The following is a 25,613-nucleotide window of genomic DNA, read 5'->3' on the forward strand; positions in this document are numbered from 1 at the left end:
CAGGGCGGGCACTACTACCGAGAAGGCCCTCTGCCCAGTTCCCTGTAGCTTCACTTCTCACAGTGAGGGAACCTCCAGAAGGCCCTCGGAGTTGGACCTCAGTGTATGGGCTGAACGATGTGGGTGGAGACGTTCCTTCAGGTGTACTGGGCTGAGGCCGTTTAGGGCTTTCAAGGTCAGCACCAACACTTGGAATTGTGCTTGGAAATGTACTGGGAGCCAATGCAGGTCTCTCAGGACCAGTGTTATGTGGTCTTGGTGGCTGCTCCCAGTCACCAGTCTAGCTGCCGCATTCTGGATTAGTTGTAGTTTCCGGGCCACCTTCAAAGGTAGCCCCACGTAGAGCGCATTGCAGTAGTCCAAGCGGGAGATAACCAGAGCATGCACCACTCTGGCGAGACAGTCTGCAGGCAGATAGGGTCTCAGCCTATGTACCAGATGGAGCTGGTAGACAGCTGCCCAGGACACAGAATAGACCTGCGCCTCCATGGACAGCTGTGAGTCCAAAATGACTTCCAAGCTGCGCACTGGGAATGAGTGTGCCTGATCATTTCAAGCAGCTCACACAACCTACCTGTATCTTCCCAGTCTTGGCCGCCAGGGTCAGCGGTGTCAGCCCCCTTCGGTTGGCGATATCTTCCAGCTTGAGGGTGGGGTTGAGCCTGGCTCCCAGGATGAGGATGTCGTTGTACATCTTGGTGACAAACTTGGTGTTGTCCTCCGTGTTGTCGGCGATCTCCACCAAAGCGTGGAGGACAGTGTTGCCTATGGAATCCTGGGCGGCAATGTTGGCCGGGTGGTAGGGGTTATCGAGAAGGTACTTCACGATGTTGAGCTGGTTTGTGCAGGCAGCCAAAGAGAGTGGCAGCTCACCTGGTGGGAACAACGATGGACCATCAGAGTCACATGAACATCAGAGTCACATAAAAACTTATCCTGCCCCGGCTCCTGCCAGGTGGAGAACTCGAGCTCAGGTTGTGGTTTCTACCCAAAACTTTAATGTTTGGATCCTCTTCCTCAGGCCCTCCTGACCCAGCTAGAAACCTTCCCAGCCCACGGGGTTCCTCCATGGGGGTCTTCTGTTGGCCTCTCCTTCTGGCTTGGCCAGCCCCCATTCAACTCAAGACCTAGGACCCTTCCAAAGACAGCGCCTACCAAAATAAAATCCGGGCCTGCCACTGATTTTCTGGAAGAACTCCCCATGGGCTTTCGCGTGGACGTCAGCGCCGTTCCTGACCAGGAGGTCCACAAGGTACATGTTTCGTCTCTCGATGGCGATGTGCAGCGCGGTTTGGCCTGAAGAGGAGGCAGAACCGTGAGATGGAAAGTCAATCCCCACCCTCTGCCTCCGTTAATAGCTCCATACACGTGCCACCACCCACGGCAATCGCACACTCCTTACCCTTGTAGTAGCTGTCTGTGTACTCGGCATTCACAAACTCCTTCAGGTTGTCCGTCTTCTCCGCAATCTCCAGCAGGAGAGGGATGGTGTCGTTCCGGCCGTTGTGGAGGTTCAGCATGGCTTTCAACAAGCATGTCTTCCCAGTATCCGGTTCTGGGGGAGGAAACACACAAAATTTATACATATTTAAAGGTAAAGGGACCCCTGTCCATTAGGTTCAGTCATGACCGACTCTGGGGTTGCGGCACTCATCTCGCTTTACTGGTCGAGGGAGCCGGCGTACAGCTTCCGGGTCATGTGGCCAGCATGACTAAGACGCTTCTGGCGAACCAGAGCAGCGCATGGAAACGCCGTTTACCTTCCCGCCGGAGCGGTACCTATTTATCTACTTGCACTTTGATGAGCTTTCGAACTGCTAGGATGGCAGAAGCAGGGACCGAGCAATGGGAGCTCACCCCGTCGCGGGGATTCGAACCGCCGACCTTCTGATCGGCAAGTCCTAGGCTCTGTGGTTTAACCCATAGCGCCACCTGCATCCCAGCTTATACATATTTATTGCGTGTATATTCCACCTTTCCTCCAAGGAGCGACAAGGAGGCGTCCACAGCTCTCCTCCCCCTTTTATCCTCACCACTAACCCTGCAAGGTAGGTAAGGCTGGAAGAGTGTGACGGGCCTACAATCACCCAGTGACCTTCATGGCCGAGTGGGGATTTGAACTCTGGTTTCCCAGGTCCTAGTCCAGAACTCCAACCGCTGCACCACACTGGCAAGAACAGTGCAAAGGCACCCTTTAACTCCGGCATTTTGAGAAATGTTGGGGAAGATATAACAATGTAATGGGCTTTACCCATGGATCCTCTGACCTTACTGCTTTGATATGTAACTGCACTAACACAAGAAAAGGAATTGATATAGCATCTCTTGACTGCTGCCAGATTTATTATCTGTCAATACTGGGGAAGGGGTGGGGTGTAAGAAGAGAATGCCATCTATGAGGCAATGGATAACTAAACGCTAGGATGTAGTATGCAAAACTAAGTTCACACACACGGTTACAACCAGAGCAGGTGGATAGCAAGGTGATGTCTTTATGGAGAAATGAAGTCTCTTTATAACGTACTGGAGAAATAAAGAACAGGATAATGTAAACCAGAGATGTCCAACCAGTCAACCACAATCAACAGGTAGATCCCCAGGAGTTTGTGGTCGATCATGGTCGATTGTGGGACCGATATCAATCACTGGGTGAAAAAAGTTGTTGAATTAATGTCTCTGCCCCCTCTCTCTGTCCCTCCATTGCATCAAGTGTTTGGCATCTGCTGCTGGCGAGTGGCATATTTTTATTGTAGCTCTTTTTTTTGGCATTTCCCCTTTAAAAAAGCTCAACTATTCTGGTGAATCCTCCCCTTCCATCCCCCACCCCCCACGCTCATCCTCCCTCCGATGACAATGAGTAGATCACTGCCTTTTTTTAATACTGGGAGTAGATCACAGACTCTTGGGAGTTGGAAATGCCTGATTGTAAACCAATTTGTGTTACTAGGAACCTTTTAACGTTGATCTATTGTGCTTGATTTTGATATGGAAATTTGCCCTGCTGTGTTCCGTCTTAGATATCCCTTTTGCTATTATTTTTGGCCTTCGGTATTGCATTTTGTCATGCTCCGTTAAAAAAGTTAAATTAAAATCTGAAAATTGAAGGATGACCCTTTGAGACCTCCGGTGACCAAGGCAAAAGCAGCCCCCAAGATAGTCCCATTTATTTCCCCCTGTCCGGTTCCTCATTAAATACCTCAGCCCAGCCTGCTTAACTTTTTCCTCCCTGCGGTGACAGAGTCCCTTTACACCCCGTAGCTGATCGCTCCCACACAGGAGCCGAGATCCAGGCAAAATGGGAGCAAGCAGTGGAGGTGCATAATGAGGGTACTTTTCTGCAGGTCTGGCGCCAGAGGATGGCAAGATGTGGCAAGACGGGTCATGTGCCAAGACTTCCAAAAGCAGCAGAGGGCGCCCTTGCCATGAGGAGATCAGATGCAGCCTGAGAGAATCTTAACTTGCAGGTCCTTCCCATTCAAGGTTTAGAGGAAGGGATCACAGAGGATGCCAGGCTCAAGATTTCCCATGTGTGTGTGTGTGTGTGTGTGTGTGTGTGTGCGCGCAAATCCTGGAATCCGTACTGGACAGCAGAGGCCCAGGCAAAAAAAATAAAATAGAAATTAGTTGTCAACCGGGCCTGTAAATCCGAAGCTGGGAACCTGAGTCCCAAACACGGCCCTCCATACCTCTCTACCTGGCCCTCAGGTCTCTCCTCAGGCCACACCCCTCATTGGCTCTGCTCCACCCCTTCCTTGAGTGTCTTTCCTTAGCTGGAAATTTGTCCTGTGACGATCCCTCTTGCTTGCCTAGATGGGGGGGGGTGGTGGTGTGTGTGTGGTCTGTGGCCCCTAGAAGCTTGCTTGGGAGGAAATGTGGCCCTCGGTCCAGTAAAGCTTCCCCACACTCACCCACTCATTGCTCTAAGACTTACTCGGCGCCTTCCAAGGAAATATCCGCCACACTCTAGAAATGGCTTTCGCGTCCCAAACCCCGGAAGGGAGCAATGGCACACGATCCCCTCTTACCTTTGAACTCCTCATCCGTCAGGTTTTTCAGGGTCTCCAGGAGGTAGGTGAGCAGGTCGTCCAGCTCGCTCGGATCCCCCTGGGCCACCGCGTCAAAGAGCCTCCTTCGGTCGTAGATCCTGAACGATTTCTCGGGGCGCACGCCCATGGAGGCTCCTCGGCGAGCCCCGCGATGGAGAAGTCTGCCACAAGGAAGGAGGGCTGTGGGTTAATGGCTCCTCCTGGAGAGCAATGGCTCAGCCCACAAATATATCACTCCCCCCCCTACACATGTACCACCATGGCAGCTTGAGGGCCACATTGACTTCTGGCTAACCTCCCAGGGGCCACATGCCTTTGGTGGGCAGAGCAACATATGATGCCAATTTTACCTTTTTCCGGTGAGCTGGTTTCTAGACACACACTCACACCTCTGTCTCTCTATGTGCGGGGGCATGGGGGGGAGCTCAACAACTTTTGTGTCCGGATTTTCACCTTTTTGAAACATGGCAACCCTACCAGGGCCAGTTAAAGAGGCATTGAGAGCCTGAAGGTCTACAGGCTGACATGCATAGTTGAGAGGGCTTAGTTTATTTTTTTGGCTGCTATTTTGTTCATGTTGGCAATATTGCTTTATAAATGTTGACTTGTCAATCATATAGTTTTTTTAACTTGCTAACATCATTTTGTATCATATCTGTTTCACAGATGATTTGTTAATTGTATGATATGATTTATACTGCATTCTGCTTTGTTGTATCCTGCTACAGTCAAACCTCAGCTCTCGAACGGCTCCGTTTTCGAACGTTTCGGCCCCCGAACACTGAAAACCGGCAAGTAAATGTTCCAGTTTCCGAACGTTCCTCGGAACTCAAAGGTCCAACTCGGTTTCTGCTCAAGTGCAAGAAGCTCTTGCAACCAATCGGAAGCCGTGCCTCGGTTGTCGAACGTTTCGGAAGCCAAACGGTCTTCTGGAACGGATTACGTTCGACAACCGAGGCTTGTTTGCAAGCTGCTTTGGGATTCCTTGGAATGAAAAGCAGCATAGAGCTATGAAAAAACAGATCAGGTCGAATCCTGGCAGCCAGGAACAAACACCACCTTCCTAGTCTCCCTTTCTCGGCTGGTGCACTTCAATTTACATGTTACAGTGGTACCTCGGGTTAAGAACTTAATTCATTCTGGAGGTCCGTTCTTAATCTGAAACTGTTCTTAACCTGAAGCACCACTTTAGCTAATGGGCCTCCCTCAATTTCTGTTCTCATCCTGAAGCAAAGTTCTTAACCCAAGGTACTATTTTTGGGTTAGCGGAGTCTGTAACCTGAAGCGTCTGTAACCCGAGGTACAGTGGTACCTCAGGTTAAGAACTTAATTCGTTCTGGAGGTCCGTTCTTAACCTCAAACTGTTCTTAACCTGAAGCACCACTTTAGCTAATGGGCCTCCCTCAATTTCTGTTCTCATCCTGAAGCAAAGTTCTTAACCCAAGGTACTATTTTTACGTTAGCGGAGTCTGTAACCTGAAGCGTCTGTAACCCGAGGTACAGTGGTACCTCAGGTTAAGAACTTAATTCGTTCTGGAGGTCCGTTCTTAATCTGAAACTGTTCTTAACCTGAAGCACCACTTTAGCTAATGGGCCTCCCTCAATTTCTGTTCTCATCCTGAAGCAAAGTTCTTAACCCAAGGTACTATTTTTGGGTTAGCGGAGTCTGTAACCTGAAGCGTCTGTAACCCGAGGTACAGTGGTACCTCAGGTTAAGAACTTAATTCGTTCTGGAGGTCCGTTCTTAACCTCAAACTGTTCTTAACCTGAAGCACCACTTTAGCTAATGGGCCTCCCTCAATTTCTGTTCTCATCCTGAAGCAAAGTTCTTAACCCAAGGTACTATTTTTGGGTTAGCGGAGTCTGTAACCTGAAGCGTCTGTAACCCGAGGTACAGTGGTACCTCAGGTTAAGAACTTAATTCGTTCAGGAGGTCCGTTCTTAATCTGAAACTGTTCTTAACCTGATGCACCACTTTAGCTAATGGGCCTCCCTCGATTTCTGTTCTCATCCTGAAGCAAAGTTCTTAACCCGTTACTATTTCTGGGTTAGCGGAGTCTGTAACCTGAAGCGTCTGTAACCTGAAGCGTATGTAACCCGAGGTACCACTGTACCACTGTATTTTGGAAAGTGCGAATGATGTGACTTCGTTTTGAAATCCGAACCGAATTGGAGTTCTTCTCCCTCCCTAGTTTTTCTACAGAGGGTGGGGTTAAGGGCAGGGCATCTTAGACCCCCAATTGTAACTCAAAGCCCCCCCCCAGGGACCCACTCACTTTGGAGAGTGGTTGCCACACCTCCCTCGCTCCAGGCTGAGGCTGAACTTCAGGATGGGGCTGGACACCATGTGGTCCATCTGGTAGAAGGAATCCATGGGAGCCGTGTCCTTGTCTCCGTCCCCAATCCCGAACCGCGCCCGCTTGGCGAAGATGCTGTGCTTGGTCGACCTGTTGCTGCCGGGAGTGCATGCGCCCGACTCCTCGCCTTCCAAGTGGTCGTCCATCGATTCCGAATCCTCCAGGTCGGAGCTCCCCAACTTCCGCATTTTCCCCAGGATTCCAGACATGTTCCGGAGAACAAGGCTGGGGGGGGGGGGAGTGTTCCAACTCTCCCTGGAAGCTAAGGAAAACAAATGAAAATGAAACTAATAATAGCCTGCTGGATCAGGCCCATCTGTTTTTTTTTCCTTTACAATTTTTTTAAATTAATTTTCAAAAAATTCAAAACAGACAAACAAACATACATACATCCTGTTTAAATCTTGGTAACATTATTAAGTGACTTCCTCAAATTCCCTTGGTTGAATTTCATGATATATCATTTTTCCAAAATCGATTTTCTCAAAAAATTAACCTGATCACTTAACATCTTTCATTCTTTCTAATTTAGCTTTAAACATTGTATCTTATCCTTACATATTTAAATCGCAAGCCTATCTATTATTTGCAAGCTTTTCCAATTAAGTTATCTTAACATATTTAGCTAATTGGTCTTTAAATTTCATCCGCATCGCCCCTCTGAGCTGCAAGAAGGATCTGAGCACAAGAGCTCTTTCCCCCGTCCTGCAGTTTCAAGCAACTGGCATTTAGAAGCCCTGCTGCTTCCGATTGCGGACGCAGAACAACAGCCGTCATGACAAGCAGCCACCAACAGCCTTCTCTTCCTTGAATTTTTCTCTTCTTCTTTTAAAGACATCCAGGTTAGTGGCCATCACTGTCTCCTGTATAGCTGTCAACGTTTCCCTTTTTTTTTTAAGGGAAATTCCCTTATTCCGAATAGGATTCCTCGCAAGAAAATCGCAAAGTTGACAGCTATGATCTCCTGAAAAACGTGGGTGGCGCTGTGGGTTAAACCACACAGCCTAGGACTTGCTGATCAGAAGGTCAGCGGTTCGAATCCCCACAACGGGGTGAGCTCCCGTTGCTCGGTCCCTGCTCCCGCTAACCTAGCAGTTCAAAAGAATGTCAAAGTGCAAGTAGATAAATAGGTACTGCTCCGGCGGGAAGGTAAACGGCGTTTGCGTGCGCTGCTCTGGTTCGCCAGAAGCGGCTTAGTCATGCTGGCCACATGACCTGGAAGCTGTACACCGGCTCCCTCGGCCAATAAAGTGAGATGAGCGCCGCAACCCCAGAGTCGGCCACGACTGGACCTAATGGTCAGGGTCCCTTTACCTTTACCTTATGGTCTCCTGCAGAAGGGAGTTCCATAGTTCATACGCTGCGTGAAGAAGGGCTTTATCTGTCCTGAATCTTTCACAAGTTCTAGCGTTAGGGGAGATTCTTTTTTTCTTCTCAACCTACATCCTCCATACCATGCAAAAGTTTTATAAACTCCTTTTCATGCTGCCTTTTCTTACTTGCCTTTTCTCTCAACTAAAAGGTTCCAAACGCTCCAATCTGGACGCCATCCTTCCAATCATTTGCTTGCCCTTTTCTGAATCTTTACCAAACCCTGCAGTATTCTTTCCCAGGCGACCAGGACTGTCCACATTACTCCGAATGCAGTTGCACCAGAGATTTGTGTAAAGGGATTATGGTACCGTACTTCCAATTCCTTTCCTAATGATCCCTAGCGTGGAATTTGTTTTTTTCACAGCTGCCACAAACTGTGCTGTGTGAAGGAAGTCCTTGCTTTTATTTTATTTTTATTTAGAGTATTTGTACCCTGCTCTTCAGCAAAAAATGGTTCCCAGAGCGCAGGGCCAGATTTAGGTTTGATGAGGCCCTACGCTACTGAAGGTAAAGGGGCTCTTTATATGTCCAGCTCTCCTTTGTCAACAACAAATTGTCGCTGTTTTTTTGTGTTGAATATATGCTATATGGTAATTTGTGGACCTAATAGGTATCTAAAGCCATTGGCACATAACAAAATATGTATTTTATCAAAGTAATTGCTGAACTGAAATAATAATTAAGAAGTATATTAATAGTGAAATACTTAAGAAACAGTGAAATAATAATAAGCTCAAACTTAAAATGATTGGGGGCCCATTACTTACATCCTAGGAGCCTACACAACACAAAACACTGTTGCTGGATGTAGGTTTTATTTTATTTGTTTTTTATCTTCTATTTTGGAAATGTACGTTGGGGTTTTTTCCTTTCAATTTTTTGGGCGCCCCCCAAGAGACGGGGCCCTAAGCTATAGCTTGTTTAGCTTATACATAAATCTGGCATTACCAGAGCAGCTTACACACAATCTTTTGTCTCTCCTGCATCTTTCAACATTGCGCCTCAATAGATTACCCCAAGTTCTAGTATTCATTAGAGTATTTACTTTTTCCCCATCATGCATAATCTTCTACACCTCTGTCATGTTCAAGGGTTTGGACTAGAACTAGATCATCCTTGTGGTCCATTCAAAGTCTATGAATATTTGAGATTGTCTCTGTGTGTCCCCCTTAACTCACCTTAAAAAAAAAAAAAAAAAACTTTTTCCAAAAGCCCCAAATGCTGTACCCTGTCTTCACGAGAGAGTTGCTGCAGCATAATAATTTCAGTTAATGTTTTCTGAACTTTTCCCAGCTCATAACAATATCCTTTTGGAAGCTGACTTGATCAGAACTCTTCACAGTATTCCAAGTGTGCTCTTCCTGCATGTTCTATCTATGACCTACAACAGCTCTGCAAGGTAAGCCTAATAATAATAATAATAATAATAATAATAATAATATGGCTATTTATGTATGCCACTACTGCGGCTCGTGTTTGGTTAGCCCCAAAATGGAAAACGAGTGAACCAAAGAAGAATGGCAACTTAAACTGATGGAATATGCACAGCTTGCAGACCTATCGAATAAGAGAACAAGAAAAACATATGTTTAAAGAAGGTTGGAAAATGTTTATTGAATATATGTAGTAAAATTGTGTATATCTGAAAACGCAGGCAGCATGAAGATAAATTCAACAGTGTAAATAAGTTTTGATGGATGTTATAATGGAATACGGAACAGTTTAGTTTATATAAAATTTGCAGGCATTTATGATATGCAAAATATACAATGGAAAGAAGGGAAGTCATTGATATTTTAAGGTTGTTTAAGTGAATATTTTAAAATGTAAAACAGAAATTTAATAATGATTTTTTTTAACCATTGTAACTCAAAGTGACTTACAGTACAAACAAACAAACAACACATCCGTTAAGATCAGCATAAAGCGTGAAGGAATCTAAAAGACAATTCTATTTTCAAAAAGCTGAATTAAGACACCCCAAGCACTCAAGAATGCCATAGATAACCTGGTGAAAAAAGAAGTGGTTTTGCCTGGTGCCTAGATATTATAATCCCCAGTACTGCAAGTTGCCAGGGAATGTGGGTGGGTAAGGAACTGAGAATAGTAATAACAATACTGTAATAACAGTTTTGGGACGGTGCAGCTGATGGTAGCAACCGGTGGAAGTCAAAAGGACAAATCCAAACTGGATTTCATGAGCATTGCATGCACAACAAGCAAACAACCATAGCTCAGTGGCAAAACACCTGTGTTCAGAACCATGAGGACTAGAATCCCGATTTATTTTTAGGGGAAGAGCTGTAGCTCAGTGGCAGAACACCTGCTTTGCATGCAGAAGGTCCCAGGTTTGATCCCCGGCATCTGCAGGCAAGGCTGAGACCTTGGAGAGCTTCTGCCACTGAAGCTAGATGGACCAATGGCCTCTCTCTATAAAACAGCTTCTGGAGTCCCTATTTAAATCAGCCCGTAATTCACAACCATGAGGACTAGGACCTTGATTAATTTTAGGGGGAAGAGCTGTAGCTCAGCCAGCCTGTTTTGCATGCCGAAGGTCCGTGGTCCAAACTCCAACCCAGGGATAACGCTCCTTGCCTGAAACCCTGAAGAGATGCTGCCGGTCAGTGCAGACAGAACTGAGCTGTATGCACCCTCAAGGTCTGACTCTGTATAAGGCAGCTTCCAGCGTTCCTAGGAAAGTAAATCACAGAACTTACAGCTCTCGAAAGGGTCCTTCTTCTGCAACTGGATGCTCGTCTCAGCAAACTTTTCGCGTCCTGCAAGAGCGTCTGAAGCCAAATCGCCTCTTTTTAGGCGTTGGCTGGAGGGGTGGGGGATATCAGAAGCCTGTTTCTCTCTGTGCTTGTAGATTGGACCATACAGTGGCGGTTTTTATAAGCAGGCTGCGGTGATGTGTAGCGCAAACCCGGTCTTGAGTGATACAATAATGGAGAAACCAGCCCAGGGAAGCCGAAGCGATTGCTATTCCCAGGAGTCCTCCAGAGGCTTTTTGCAAACAAACAAATAAATCTTTGCTCGGGATTTTATTCCCCACTCCCCAGCACACTTACAGTTTAGTGGCAGACATTTCACATTTCCTGAGACAATGGAAAAAATACATTTAAATTGCAGCCATCATCTGGGGCTCGAATCGTCACAGGTTTCTGCACAACCACACTCCTTTGCAGCCTACCGTATCCATTCTTTGCTTTGCCTACTTTCGCCTCTGGCCTCCAGAAGGCTGTGCAGAAGGGAAGATGGCCGCTGGTCTGAAAAGTGTCCCCACCTGTAGTATACAGGACTGAGCGATCATTAAAATCTGATACTTAGCTAGGAAAGAGGAACGCAGGAGCCAGAGGGAGCTGCATCATACTGTGTCATACCATTGGTCCCAGTATTGCCCACACTGACTGGCAGTGTGGCTCTCCGGGGTTTCAGGCAGGGGACATTCCCAGCCCCTACCAGGAGATGCCAGGGATTGAACCCAAGACCCCTTCTGAACCTGGGACCTCTATCACTAAGCTACAGCTCTTCCGTTAAAAAATAAAGCCAAGATTCTAGTCCTCGTGGTTCTGAACTAAAGACTGATTGAACAGGAACAGCTGCCTTCTCTTGAACCAGATCACCTAACACAGTATACAGCCTACAGGGACTGGCAGAAGCTTTCCCGAATTTTAGGCGGGGGTCCTCTTTCCCAACCCCACCTGGAGACATTAAGGGTGGAATCTGGGACCCTCTTCACGCAGAGCAGATGCTCTGCCACTGAGCCAGAGCTCTTCCCTTCGAAGGAGGAGAAAAATGGGGCCGTTTAGACTCTGATCTCATCTTCCCGTTTGCATTGGCCCAGCCCCACTGCTGCAGCCAGACTGGTGTCTCGGCTCTTTCCTCTGAGGCAGGCCACGCTTCCAAAGAGCCCTGTGCGGAATAAGTAATTTAAAAAGAAAAAGCGACCGGGGAAAAACGACAGAGAGCAGAAATGATAATGGCAGCAATAAAAAAGCAACGGAAATGCACCATTTGTCGCAAAGCTCTCTTGATGGAAGGCTCAAATTGGTGGAGGGAAAGGGGGGAGGTTAGCGACCTGTGCTTTAAAGGCGAGCCTCAGTACTACTGATGTGTTTTCAAGGCCCATTATCCACACAGGAAGCTACCTTGCCGTGAATCAAGCCACGGATCTGTGGGTTTTTTTGAATAATATTTATTCAGATTTTCAAAATACAAAAACATTTAGAGCATAAATCAACAAAACAGAAAAAAGGCAAAAGAAAAAAGAGAAAAAAGAGAAAAAAGTAAACAAGATTCAAAATAACTTCATTTCATTATCTTGTGTCTTAGACTTCCTCATACCTCCCTTTTTTGTATTCCAATTTAATCATTGTTTCAGCAAATTCTTCCCATATTTATAAAAAAAAGAATAATTTATCTTAACAATCTATTTCAAATTTATCAATATTACCTTTAACTTTATCTTTACTTTCAAAACCATATACCTTTAAATTTAAACTTTAAATTTATACTTATCTTCGAATCTTTCCACTAAAGCCAATTATTTCCTTTCTGCCACAGTCTATTATTTCACAAATGTTACTCAGAAATAGCCAAATATATAAAAGAAAGTTCAATTCTAGTTTTGTCCATCGTCCCTTTCTTCCTGGTTTCGGGTTAACGTCCGTCCTTTCTTCCCTTTAATCTTAATTTTCAGTCCGGTGTTCTAATGTCTGAGGCACTCAAGTCACTTCCACGCCACCTCTGCAGATTTTCTTGCTCCTGGTTATGATACGACACTTTCTTGTCCCTTGTTGAAGTCTTTCGTACTTTCTTCCCCTTCTTCAAGCTACTGATCTATCCGGCACAGCATTACTCTGCAGCGGAATGGGGAATCTTTTTGTGTCTGAAGACCATGCTCCCATCTGAGCAGCCCTTCTGGGGTCCACGTGCCAGTGGTAGGCAGAGCAGTGAATGCCACTGTCACTTTGTACAGATGGCTAGTTTCTACAACCACCCCCACCTCCCTCTATGCTCCGTCCAGGCAAGTAGAGGGCATTATCAGAGGGCAAGGACATATTTCTAGTTTGGGGATGGGGAGAAAGTTTAAGAGTTAATAGCAGAGCTGGTGGGGTGTGTTGCTTGGGAGAGAAGGGGTGGGGCCTAGGGAGGGAGTCCCAAGGGCCTGACAGAAAGGCCTGGGGGGCTGCATTTGGCCACTGGGCCAAAAGGTGCCAACCCCCACTTTAAACTCTTAAAAGTGTTCCTGTTGCATTTTGCGATGTGTGTGGTGCTTCTCCGGTTTGTTCCCCTTAGAGATAAAACTAGTGCAACCCTGTGGACGCTGTATTTGAGAAATAGATCAAAAATACAAAACTGGCACCTGCTCATTTAGGACATTTCGGCCAGCCTCTTACACCTAGACCCCCTTGAAAACCGTTAAGGGTCTCAGAGCCAGACCTTTAAGTGAAAACCTTTCTCACTTCAATCCTGGTGTTTACATACACATGGTGCTGGTTTTGACAATCCGCCACTGAAAAGGGTGCTTTTAAATGTTTAGGGTTAATGAGTAGATTGCATCACTGATGCGCTGAGAAAACCACGGGTCTCTCCCTAGGATGGAGCAATTTGATTTGGTGTGCGTTTATTGCGAAACCAATCAAACCCGCACTTTCTGGAATGGCATGAGAACCGAAACACAGCTATGCTTCAAAATTTGCACGTATCGAAATGCCATCCGAACTGGAGGGCTATAGATGCCCCATCCCTGAGTTACTAGAGACACAGCTTCCCTCTGGGCTGTTGTTTCCATTTGACTGCTCTCTGCCCCCATATTGTGGCTCCAAGCCCCATTTTCCTTCCCCATTTGGAGAGACATGAGCGAGTTCAGGTGGCCTGGAGAATGAGGCAAGGACGACAACAGCACAAAAGTCAGCACAGGTGAGTTTTCTTATTCCTGTTGCACTGAGACATCTTCAGGCTCTACAAAGCAGAAATGCTTCTCGTATGCAAGAGGGGGTCCTCTTCAGTATGGGAATCCCCTCCCCAAAAGATACCGAAGGCAAGAGGAATAACAAACCTGGGGTGTGTGTGAGTGTGTTCTCCACCTCCCAGATTTAATTCTGGAATGTACTGCTGCACAGGGTTTGATCCACCCCAAAGATCTGCAAAAGGAAGGAATCCCCCAAAGGCCCATGGCTGCCATCACAGGCGCCAACAAAGAGTCTGGCGAGATCTGAAGGCATCACTTCCCGGTCCCTATAATAGAATAGCAGATGACTGCAAAAACGGAGGAATAAATATCTGGTTCCTTTTAGCAATGGAAAGACAGAATGGCTTGTATATAACTTTGAGGGGAGGGGGTACAGAATGGGCAACAAAAGTCTTTCCCCAAAAAACTTTCAGTGGTGTCTGAGGCCTGCATTAACCCCTCTACTGCCAGGGATGTGTGGGAAGCAGATAGCTCCAGGAAGGATCTGATTTTGGGGTAGACAGATGGGATCGTTCTGAATCCACTGCATTTTTATTCCGGGGTAGGGGGTGCCTACTCTCTCGCCTTCCCTTTCTCCCCCTGCCTCGCAACTTTTGGCCCTCTATGCGTTCACGAACCCTCTTTCCAGAGGAAGTACTTTCTTGCGGCCCCAAGGTCACTTCCTGCGCAGCATGGCCAAGGCGGCGCCCACGGCTGCATCCACATTTCTCCCATAGACCACGGGAAATGGGTAGGCCTTCTCCACTTCCTGACGCATCACCTCATTCTTGCCCAGGGCGCTCCCGCTGGCCAGGATCCGCGTGACCCCGGCTTCCTTCAGGTGCTGCGAAGGCAGCATGGAGTGCAGGTTCTGGACCACGCCGTGGCACAGCGCCCGGGTCACGTGGCCCAGGGAGAGGTCGGAAGCCGCGATGCCCATCACCGAGGCCAACCTTTCCGGCATGTGCCTCTCCCCAAAGATGGTGGGGCAGATGTTGAGGTCGGTGTCCGTTTGGGCCAAGGCAGCGCTGATTATACGTGAGTAGAGATCCGATTCTGGGACTTGGAGTCCTGCAGGAGGAGATTAAAAGGGTCGGGAAAGGAAGACTGATCAAATGACTGAAATGCACTCCCATTCCAAAAGAATGGGAGTGCCTAAATGAATACCTCAAAAGTCAAGGTTCGAGGACAGAAATCTGGCTGAGTCTGGAATAACCTTGTGAAGCGAAAGGATATGAAAGAGGGATTTATATCTAGATGTTAGGATAGAGATGATAAAGAAAACAGGAAAACAGGAAGACACAATGAGAGATAAAGGCAGTGCAATGGGATTGGTGGAAGTCAATGTCTTGTTGTCATTGTTTTAGTGTTTATAATATTAACTTGTAAGATATGGATTTGGTTTTTTTGTTTGTTTGTTTTTGTTGCTTTCTTTAGTTTTTGAATGTTGATTTTTGTGTGTTGTGTATTGTTATTTTTCGGTATCTTTCCTGTCGTTGTGTGGAAAATACTAATAAAATTTATATTAAAAAATTAAAAAACAACAACCCACAAATGACTGAAAAGCAGAAGGAGAAGAGAGGTCCCCGTCTTATCCCTTCCTTTACCCAGCTCAGCCATCCACCGTACGAGCATGTTCACGAACGTCGCCACCACGTTGCCGCCGTTGAGGGAAGCAGCCACCACCAGGTAGGTGTTGTTGAAGTACGGGTAGTAGGCCAACGGGGAACGAGGGTTCGGTGAATCAGCCGGCTGGAAGCCCGAAGGCATCAGGAGGGTGAGTTGTGCAGAAGTACTGATGTTGAGGACTAGGAGGATGGAGAGGAAAGCAAGAGTTGTAAACACCCGCTGGGCTTAAATTCTGCTTAAAGAGGCATGTAACACTGGCCTTCAACGGGTGAGGCTGGACCCACAAGGGAGCTTCAACAGGGATCCTCCTGCATGGCCCCAGAAACTCCCTGGAGGGAGGGGAACCTCCATCAGGCAACTCCTGCCCCTGAACTGGGCCAGCTGATCATTATAGCAACTACTGCTACTGTAGCCAGTGTGGTGTAGTGGTTAAGAGCAGTGGACTCGTAATCTGGGGAACCGGGTTCGCTTCCTCGCTCCTCCACATGTAGCTGCTGGGTGACCTTGGGCCAGGTCACATGAAGATGTGATTATTTGTTGACCCTGAGGCTGTTGACATGATACAAACAACTAACAGAGGGGTGTGTGCAGGCAGACAGGCTAGCAAAGAACATCTGTGGGCCAGTAACTGTTGTGGATTGGCACAGCTGTCTTAAGCCATTTACATATTAGAGCCTAAATATATTCAAAAAAAGGACAATATAGCAGGAGCTGTCTAAATCTATTTGCCTGAATTAGAAACTTAGTAGATTTTTTTTGTTTTTTCAAAGTAGCTGCTTCTAGTAATGCAAGCCCAGGACGCATGCCAGCCTTCCCCAACCTGATGCCCTCCAGATGTTTTAAACAGTTCCACGGAGCACAGGTATGGTGACTGGATTCTGCCTCCAGCGTTGGAAGCCTCTGCATAGCCGTTGCTGGGATTCACAAGTGGGGAGAGTTTTGCTATTGTGCTCAGATCCTGGTCGCAGGCTTCCCACTGGGCAGGAGCAGCTCAGCAATAAATCACATGGAGTAAGTGAAGTTAACTCTTATTAGAAGAAATGGTCTGCCAGTGTGGTGTAGTGGTTAAGAGCGGTAGACTCGTAATCTGGGGAACCGGGTTCGATTCCCCGCTCCTCCACATGCAGCTGCTGGGTGACCTTGGGCCAGTCACACTTCTCTGAAGTCTCTCAGCCCCACTCACCTCACAGAGTGTTTGTTGCGGGGGAGGAAGGGAAAGGAGAATATTAGCCGCTTTGAGACTCCTCCAGGATATCAAATCCACACTCTTCTTCTTCTTCTACTGTATAGAAATGGGTACTTGTGTTTTTATTTTCCTCCTCCTTCCCTCTCCCTTTTTGCTTGCATCTCATTATTATTTTTTAAGATTGTTAGTTTGAGAGCAGGGACTGTCTTGTTTTGACTGTATGTAAGCTGCTCTGAGAGCCTTTTCTGCTAAAGAGCAGGTACACCTGCTCCAAATAAATTACAGTGGTACCTCGGGTTAAGAACTTAATTCATTCCGGAGGTCCATTCTTAACCTGAAACTGTTCTTAACCTGTGGTAACACTTTAGCTAATGGGGCCTCCCGCTGCCACTGCGCTGCTGCTGCACGATTTCTGTTCTCATCCTGATGCAAAGTTTTTAACCCGAGGTACTATTTCTGGGTTAGCGGAGTCTGTAACCTGAAGCGCCTGTAACCCGAGGTACCACTGTATTTCCAGAAGGCTGGGGGGGGGGGAGAGGTGCTGCTTATTGCCCCTACCTGCACTTGTGCTGTCGGACATGCAGGAATACACTGAACACTGGAAGTCCCCCAAGGCGGCCCCGACTTCCGTCCCCTTTGGTATCTGGTGCCACACGTAGGCAGTCTCCCCGGCCAGTTCTCCGGGCTGGACCACTTCAGGAAGCAGGTGGATGGGGAAGTGGGACTCTTTCAGGCTGAAACCAGATGCAGAGGTCAATGGGGAGCCGTCCGGGTTGGAAGGAGAAGGGCCCGCTACTGGACATGCTTGGAGTCGAGGTGGAAGGAGGGATCTCAGGCTAACACAGCCGTGCAGATTACAGTTGCATCAGCTCACTGCTCAAATTATGGGGGAGAAGGTAGAAGGGGAGGCCCTTGGTGGAAGCCAGAAACCAGAAAAGTTAGGAACCTAGGAAGCAAATGCGGTCCTCTGTGCCTCTCTTTCTGGCCCTCAAACCTCTCCCCTGGCAACACCTTCACCAGGCCTGCTTTCTATCCTCACTGAGGGCTTTTGCCAAGCTGGGAAATGTCCTTGACTTCTATTTTGCTTGCCTTTTGCTTGCTTTGATGGAGAATAGAGGTAAAGGGACCCCTGACCATTGGGTCCAGTCGTGGACAACTCTGGGGTTGCGGCATTCATCCCGCTTTCTTGGCTGAGGGAGCCGGCGTACAGCTTCCAGGTCATGTGGCCAGCATGACTAAGCCGCTTCTGGCGAACCAGAGCAATGCATGGAAATGCCATTTACCTTCCCACCGGTGCAGTACCTATTTATCTACTTGCACTGTGACGTACTTTTGAACTGCTAGGTTGGCAGGAGCAGGAACTGAGCAACGGGAGCTCACCCTGTTGCGGGGATTCGAGCCGCCGACCTTCTGATCAGCAAGTCCTAGGCTCTGTGGTTTAACCCACAGCGCCACCCACTGATGGAGAATAGAAACGCTAAAATTTACATTTGTTGCTTCGTCTGCTTTTGCCTCTGGCCAAGCCCACCACTGGCAAGCAGCCCCCGGGAGGTTGCACAGATGGGAATGCTGCCCCTGGGCTGGGGCGATGGGAGTTGAGGCCAACAATATCTGGAAGGTCACGGCTTCTCCGCAAAGGGTTCCAGATCAGCTTTCCTTGTCAACAGCAGCGCAAGTCTAGAAACACCTGCCCACGTTCCCCAGCGATATGGGGCTGATTATCCTGGCACCTACCTTGCAGGGCTGTTGTTAAGAAAATGTATGGGTGGTACTTTAAAAACATGCACAGACATGCTGGATAAATCAAGTTACTGCCCTTAAAAAGCAGAGTGCTGTGTGTGGACACACCGCCCCAAGGGTTAAGCCTTCAGAAAGTTTAAAACACATACAAGCAGTTAGACCCAACAAGCACCCCTTGGACAACCCCAACCCTGTCACAGCCACTGTACACTGCTGTTGCCACACCAGGTTAGCCCCGGAAACACACACACACACACACAAGCCAAACCCAAGTTGTCCGCAACCTTGAGTCAGATTTAGGAAGCGGATTCTATCTTCCCTGGCAGGGTTGTGCATGTGAGAATCTTCCCTTTGGGGAGTCAGCTGGAGGCCTCATCAGACGCCTGTCCCTGAAAAGAGCAAACCGGGCCACTTCAAACAGCAGCTAACACAGCTTTTCTGGGTGGAGGGGGAATGATGGTCGGGAATATAGTGTTTTCAGTCCGTCACGGGGTTGGATTTTTAAAAATGAAAGGCGTTTCTCGTTTGCTAGAGAAGTTGCTCCTGATTCACTTCCAAAATAAAATAAAATTGAGCTGGTGGGTGGGGAGGGGGGAATCAAAGAAAAGACATCCCCCCTTCTCTCATATCCCAGCACACAGAATCGAAAAATGAAATAATGACACACACACCCCGCTTCGTAATAGTGGCTCCATCTGAGTCCACAGCGCTAACTTACATGTCCACATTCCAGCTTTTGCTTGTGGTGTTGAAGTAGCCCCAGCTGGCCGCGTTCTGGACAGACATCTGTGGTTTTTCCTGGCCACACAGCATGGCCACAACGTAGTCTTGGATGGTGCCGGCAGCATCGTAATGCTTCAGGAAATCTGGGCTGTCCAATAAGCATACAAAACAAAAGTTGATGAACCTGGGTGTCTGCTGGTTAATGCACCTTTTAATTTGTGACTGACTCTGGGTGGAAAAAACAACTTGTATACAATGAAAGAGAACTTTCTTTTCCTCCAAGAAACTCAAAGCATTTATTTCCCCACCCACATTTTTGATCCACAGAACAGCCCTGCGAAGTAGGTTAGGCCAAGAGAGCGAATGTGCAACTGACTCAAGGTTGCCCAGTGAACTTTTTTGGTCTGAGTCCCACTGCTGTACCCAATTGCTTCTCCCCCATGACTGAACCCACCAGGGAGGCCACCCCAGCCTCTGGCTGGAAATAAATCATCACAGAATCGCAGGCGACAAAGCAAGATGCAGAAGCTGAAGCAGGAAGGGGCAGCAGTACCTGTTTTTCAAGTACCAGTAGATTGTGGCGCAGCCGAAGCCCGTGGCCACGCTGAGGTGCGACTGCGGCTGAGGCAGCGAGGACAGGAAGGGGCTGCTGCAGCGGCCATCTTGCCATGTGATCAGGTGACTGACCTCTTCAGGCTCAAACGTCCACCCGTGCCCGCTTTCGATCCACTTGCAACCTGGAACGGGAAGAGAGAGCTGGTGAAGGAGGACCTGTTAGCATGGTGCGGCTCATTCAAAGCGACCCAGACCATCCTGAGTTGTGTTTATCCATCAGTGTCTCCTCCAAAAGCATGGACACAAGGTGTTATGTACTGAGTTGAATAGGATCCAAAATGCAGCAGTCTGATTGGTCCTAGAACAATAGGATTCAGAATGCAGCAGTCTGATTGGTCCTAGAACAATAGGATCCAGAATGCAGCAGTCTGATTGGTGCACAGGAGCCACCCAATCCAGCTCCAGGTGGAAGTGAATTCGCAACTTGATTGGCCTACAGGAGAATCCCGGAATTAGCCAATCATGTGGGGCCCATTGTGTAAATCATGTATATAAAGCAGACATTCTGGGGGAACTTCCATTCCTCCTCACCACTATAAGCTGAATAAAGAGCATGAAATCCACTTTCGACTCTGAGTATATTTCACTGGCGACGAAGGTGGGTTCCCGCTGAGCTGACCGCCACACGCAGCACCGTAGCACCGCCACCTGCCGCACTGCTGCCTCGCACCTTGTATCTAGGCTTCAGCTCCGGGCCCCAAGGAACTCAGAATGGCAACCGACAGCAGCTTCTCGCCGTTCAACCCAGCATCAGGAGACTGGGAAGCATACCCTTCCCCTCAGAGTCCATTTCACAAGGACTGCCACCCTTTATTTTCAATGCAATGAGGGGGGAACCTGGGGCGTTCCATTTGCCCCCAGGTGAGCAGAATGAATCTTCCACCCCAGACCACACGGTCCCAATAAACTTCCATTCTGCAAATTCCAAGCACTGAGGCTTGCAAAGTCCATTGCTGACTTGCACCCAGCAAGAACCTCCTGGTGTCTTGAGAGGGATGGGTGGAAAGCAGGGCCGTTTTGTTGGCTCTGCGGAGACACCAGGTCCTTTGGGCTTCTCCAACAGGCAACAGACAATACAGTGGTACCTCGGGCTACATATGCTTCAGGTTACATACGCTTCAGGTTACAGACTCCGCTAACCCAGAAATAGTACCTCGGGTTAAGAACTTTGCTTCAGGATGAGAACAAAAATAGTGCTCCAGCGGAGCGGCAGCAGCAGGAGGCCCCATTAGCTAAAGTGGTGCTTCAGGCTAAGAACAGTTTCAGGTTAAGAACGGACCTCTGGAATGAATTAAGTACTTAACCCGAGGTACCACTGTACATATTCCATCATGCTGCAGCAGAGGTAGATGAGAAACAGGGCTCCTCCATTGGCTCAGCTGAGAGACCAGCTCCATTGGGTTCCTCCCCTCTCTGAACGGTTTCCATCCCAGCTAGTCATTGTGAGAACTGCATGAACTTTAGAATTGGTGTGCTTGTTTTTCTCCACAACCAGAACACCGCTTCCGGTGATTTTGGAAACCAGGTATCGCCTAGCCCTCACACACATTGTGATTTGTGATATATTGCCAGCTCAAATATTATAAGAAACAGTTAGCACGATGTGAACTTTAAGACGGTTTTGGACAATATATCAAGATATCGCCCAGTCCTACCGGCTGGCAGCAGCTCTCCAGGGTTTCAGACAGGCTTATTTCCCAGTCATAGAATCATAGAATCATAGAAGAGTTGGAAGAGACCACAAGGGCCATCGAGTCCAACCCCCTGCCAAGCAGGAAACACCACCAGAGCACTCCTGACATATGGTTGTCAAGCCTCAGTCCTATCTGGAGACCCCAGGGACCTTCTACATGCAAAGCAGATGTTCAAATCCTGAGCTATGGCCCTTCCCTGCGCACAAAACCAACCCACTGGTATAATGGTGTTAAGGGAAATCCTCTTTTGCGGAACTACATTGTCTGAATTTTCGGAAGAGGCTTAGCTCTTCAGACATTAGATAAATGAAGACTAAAACCACAGAAAAGCAAAAAAAGAGAGAAAAATATACCTCGTTTCTTTCTCCTGACCTTTCTTTTGTTTTCCACATAAAAAGTTGCTTTCAACCATGCTGGGTTGTCCCTCCCCTCCCATTTATCTCTTCCTAACATGAAAATGGGCTCTTTGAAAGGACATTAATGGTAATCAGTTAAAAACAAAACAAAAAAGATAAAAATCATCATTTACAGCAAAGAAGATGTGATTTTGGCTAATCCACTCAGGAGGAGGGAGAAAGAGAGATTGCATCCATTTACATCTGGGCAGAGGTCAAAACCAAACACTCATAGCTTCAGAGAAAGGTAAAAATTAAGCGTTTCCACTCAAAAGCACACGCAAATAGCGACCTCCAGATTTTATTTTATCTTACGCCCGCCACCCACAGGAAATCTGCAAAACGGAGCAAGTTTCTCTGTCAACCTAATAGCCATTTCTGATTGCTTTAGCATTCCAGGAATAAAATCGCTTGGGAACCCTGCTAGGCCATTAAAGACCACATTCATCTCTGACAAGCAGCAGCTAATTCTTTCAGGAAATCAGTCCCCACGACCCGATCTGCCTTTCTGATGGGAGAGAGACTTTCTGCAGGCAATGGCTTCTCCACCCGCCTTGCCCCTCCAGTCCCAGACCATGGCTTTGAGAACAGCACAAGCAGCTGGGAAGAGAGGAGGAGTTCAGGGATAGTGTTTAAAAATAATTTTATAAGTTGTAGGTCCTTTTGTACGTTTTCTGGCATTTTATGCATTGTGATTTGCTGTTATTTTATTATTATTGATTTTATTGATTTATTAGTAATTCTTTATTGTAATTTATAAGTGTAAACTGTTTATTATTTGCTGGCGCTTAATTGTACTGTTTACTATTGGATTCTAATGGATTCTTGAATATTGCTTTATTTGACAAAAGTTCTTTATTTTAAAGTTATTGTGACTTTTTATATAGGATCCGATTGTTACTATTAATGTTTGATGTTTTATTATTATTTTTATGTGTGTTGGAAGCTGCCCAGAGTGGCTGGAGCAACCCAGACAGATGGGCGGGGTAATAATAATAATAATAATAATAATAATAATAATAATAATGGTTCCTATAGGAAATATTTATCATTCTGAGGGCCACATGCCCTTCTGGGACGCTTTCTGGGGGCCAGGTACCAGAGCTGGGAGGGGCCACAGGCAAAAATGGGCGGAGTAGCTGGCTTGCTTCAAACCTCCCTCTGTCTAGGCAAGCCAGAGACATTATCAGAGTTCAAGGATGCATTTCCAGCCAGACAAAATCACTCAAGGAGGATGCAAAGTTAGTCCAGTAAGGGCGTGTGGCCCAGGGAGAGTCCCAGGGGCCGGAATGAGAGGCCTGACGGGCCACATTTGGCCCCTGGGCGCCTGAGGTTCTCATCTCCTGATTTACACTATCATTGCTAACAAGTCCTTAACCTCCCCTCTGTGAATTTCTCCAGTGCTTTTTAATGCTTTCTTGGCCCTGACTTTGAGAGGGGAAAAGAACAGAGAACATGTACACACACATTCACACATGCGAATACAAACAGTGTAAGGAAAGTCCTGAATATCTTTGCTTTTATTCATTTAGACACAATCTTAGGTTCAATCTGCCTGGGGGTTTGAGGGGGGGGGGTTTGCCTGCACTATTTTGTTAGAATCTGGGAATAGGGAGATATTAGGCTTGAAAACGTTAAGTGTTTTTTTTAACGCTTGCATTTTAAAATAGGATGCCACCACACAAGTGTTGAGGAAGGAATGGTGCTGGATTTGGAAAGGAGGATTCTGCAAATCAGCTCTCTCACCTTGACCTGTTTTCCAAAACACGACTCCGTGCATTTGTCCAGAAACGCCAATACGGCAAACCCTTCCCAGGAGTTGCTGGGGGAGACCAGAGAGGCAGTCATTCAAGGCAGCGACAATTTTGCGGACATCTTGCTCGTTCCCCTGCATGAGCAGAGACACACAGAGAGAGAGAGAGAGAGAGAAAGTCCATAGGGAATGAAGCTTGGAAGCAGTTTTACCTGCTTTCTGTGATAGCAAAGCAGCTCCCATCTTGGCATGCCAGATTTATTTTAGAAGAAGTGCTCTATCAGGGGGGAAGCATGGTAACCTAAGTCCACAGCCTCCTCTGAACCCCAATGGACTTGGGGAGGGCCCATAGCTCAGTGGCAGAGCATCCGCTTTGCATGCAAAAGGTCGCGGGTTCAATCCTGGCCTCTCCAGCCACAGGGGGGAAGACTCCCTGCCTGAATCCATGGAGAGCCAGTTTCCCACTCAATGTAGATTATACTGAGCTAGATGGAGCAATGGTCTGGTTCAGTATAACACAGCTTCCAATGTTCTTGAGAACGCAACGCTGGATCAAACCAAAGGTCCCTCTGATCCATCTTGCTAGATAGGACCAAAGGTCGATTTAGTCTAGCCTGTGTTCCACCACAACCTACAAGATGCTTTAGTAAAGGTAAAGGGACCCCTGACCATTAGGTCCAGTTGTGGCCGACTCTGGGATTGTGGCGCTCATCTCGCTTTACCAGCCGAGGGAGCCGGTGTACAGCTTCCAGGTCATGTGGCCAGCAGGACTAAGCTGCTTCTGGTGAACCAGAGCAGCGCACAGAAACGCCATTTACCTTCCCGCCGGAGCGGTACCTATTTATCTACTTGCACTCTGACGTGCTTTCGAACTGTTAGGTTGGCAGGAGCAGGGACCGAGCAACAGGAGCTCACCCTGTCACGGGGATTCGAACCGCCAACCTTCTGATCGGCAAGTCCTAGGCTCTGTGGTTTAACCCACAGCCCCACCCGCGTCCCTTCAGGATGCTTTAGGGAAGCCCAAAATGTGCTGCTGGTATTCAAAGGTAGACTGCTCCTGCACTTGAAGGTTCCATGGGCCACTCACGACAAATAACCACCCGATTGATTTCCATTAATTTATCTCATCCTCTTTCACCTCTGGCCCGGCACTGGGGCTCTCCACCTGAGCCTGGGTTTCCCTGGCGCAGCTTGCGATCACGGTGGGTCCCTGCTCCATCTCTTGCAGCAGGATAGTTTTCACCGATGAAGTGCCCAAGTCGATCCCCAGGACGCAGGCTGCCATGGCAGGATTCAAACCCTTGTCTTGAATTTTGGGAGGCATCTTCTTTATACAAAACCACCTGGGTCACTGCAGGGAAGGGAAGGGATGGTTTTGATGCTGTACAAGAGTGCAAAGTAGCTATAATCTATGACCTGACATTGAGTAAGCCCAACTGATCAACGCAGCTTACTCCTGAGTAAACTTGTATTGAACGGTGCCATCAGCTATGCTATTTCTATTTATTTAATGCACAGTAACAAATCTGTATCCTACCTTGCCTGTGTGAGAGGTAGTTTACAACGAAGCCAATAAAACAATATAAGAACAAAACTAATTAAAATACAGTTTAGAGGGAGGGAGGAAAACAGGTAGGTAAATCAATGCAAAGGAGGCCGCTGCTAACAACCCCTCCAACCTTAAAATGGGGGCAGAGTTAAGACGATGGGGCTAAAATACGAAGTAAAAAAGCAGATCACAGGAGCAGAATCGGGTTGAAGAAAGTGAACTTTGGACCAATGTCCGAGGTGTGCGCGCCACACCCAAGATGGCGACCTCAGGACGCGACCGCCATCTTGGGTGTGTCGCCCCCCTTCGGGAGCTCTATGTGGGTACGATTTTTACGAAGGGAAGTACGACGCACCGAAGGTGGCGGCCGCCATCTTGGGCGTGTCAGCTGCCTTCTTTCAGACCCGCCTTCCTTCCTCACTAGGGACCTTTCCCAAGCTTACCTTACTTCACAGGTGTCCTCAAATCACTACTTCGCCTGAGAGGGCGGGAAAAAGAAACCCACAAAAAGATTTCACAAGCCAGGAAGGAGAGAGGGGAGAGCGGGGACTTTGCCGCACCCAAGATGGCCGCCGAGCGAGAGAGAGGAAGGCCTG

General features: G+C 47.7%; 2 protein-coding genes across 5 annotated transcripts in view; both read right to left on the minus strand.

The window, feature by feature from the left end:
* The window catches only part of TRPV1 (transient receptor potential cation channel subfamily V member 1), a 30,068-nt gene extending 23,425 nt beyond the window's left edge, over positions 1-6,643 (minus strand). For all 3 annotated transcript variants that reach the window (XM_081844102.1, XM_081844101.1, XM_081844100.1), the window contains exons 1-5: positions 6,323-6,643; positions 4,026-4,207; positions 1,403-1,555; positions 1,156-1,296; positions 575-873 (exon numbers count right to left, since the gene is read on the minus strand). In XM_081844102.1, coding sequence (XP_081700228.1) covers positions 575-873; positions 1,156-1,296; positions 1,403-1,555; positions 4,026-4,207; positions 6,323-6,612 — 1,065 coding nt within the window. In that variant the 5' untranslated portion in view covers positions 6,613-6,643. The remainder of the gene's footprint in view (positions 1-574; positions 874-1,155; positions 1,297-1,402; positions 1,556-4,025; positions 4,208-6,322) is intronic.
* Positions 6,644-14,263: 7,620 nt separating this feature from the next.
* Positions 14,264-25,594, minus strand: SHPK (sedoheptulokinase). 2 transcript variants are annotated; one of them, XM_081844213.1, is made up of 8 exons: positions 25,461-25,594; positions 24,607-24,819; positions 23,462-23,603; positions 19,565-19,748; positions 19,007-19,159; positions 17,107-17,282; positions 15,341-15,541; positions 14,264-14,804 (listed from the first exon to the last, which is right to left on the minus strand). In XM_081844213.1, exons 2-8 carry the CDS (start codon positions 24,790-24,792, stop codon positions 14,410-14,412), a joined length of 1,437 nt encoding a protein of 478 aa, XP_081700339.1. In that variant the 5' UTR covers positions 24,793-24,819; positions 25,461-25,594; the 3' UTR covers positions 14,264-14,409. The 2 variants fall into 2 exon arrangements, with proteins under 2 accessions (XP_081700339.1, XP_081700340.1); XM_081844214.1 differs by lacking the exon at positions 25,461-25,594 and adding an exon at positions 25,006-25,265.
* Between the last annotated feature and the right edge of the window lie 19 nt (positions 25,595-25,613).

Source organism: Podarcis erhardii, assembly GCF_964252035.2.
Source record: "Podarcis erhardii genome assembly, chromosome: 16".
Taxonomy (NCBI): Eukaryota; Metazoa; Chordata; class Lepidosauria; order Squamata; family Lacertidae; genus Podarcis; species Podarcis erhardii.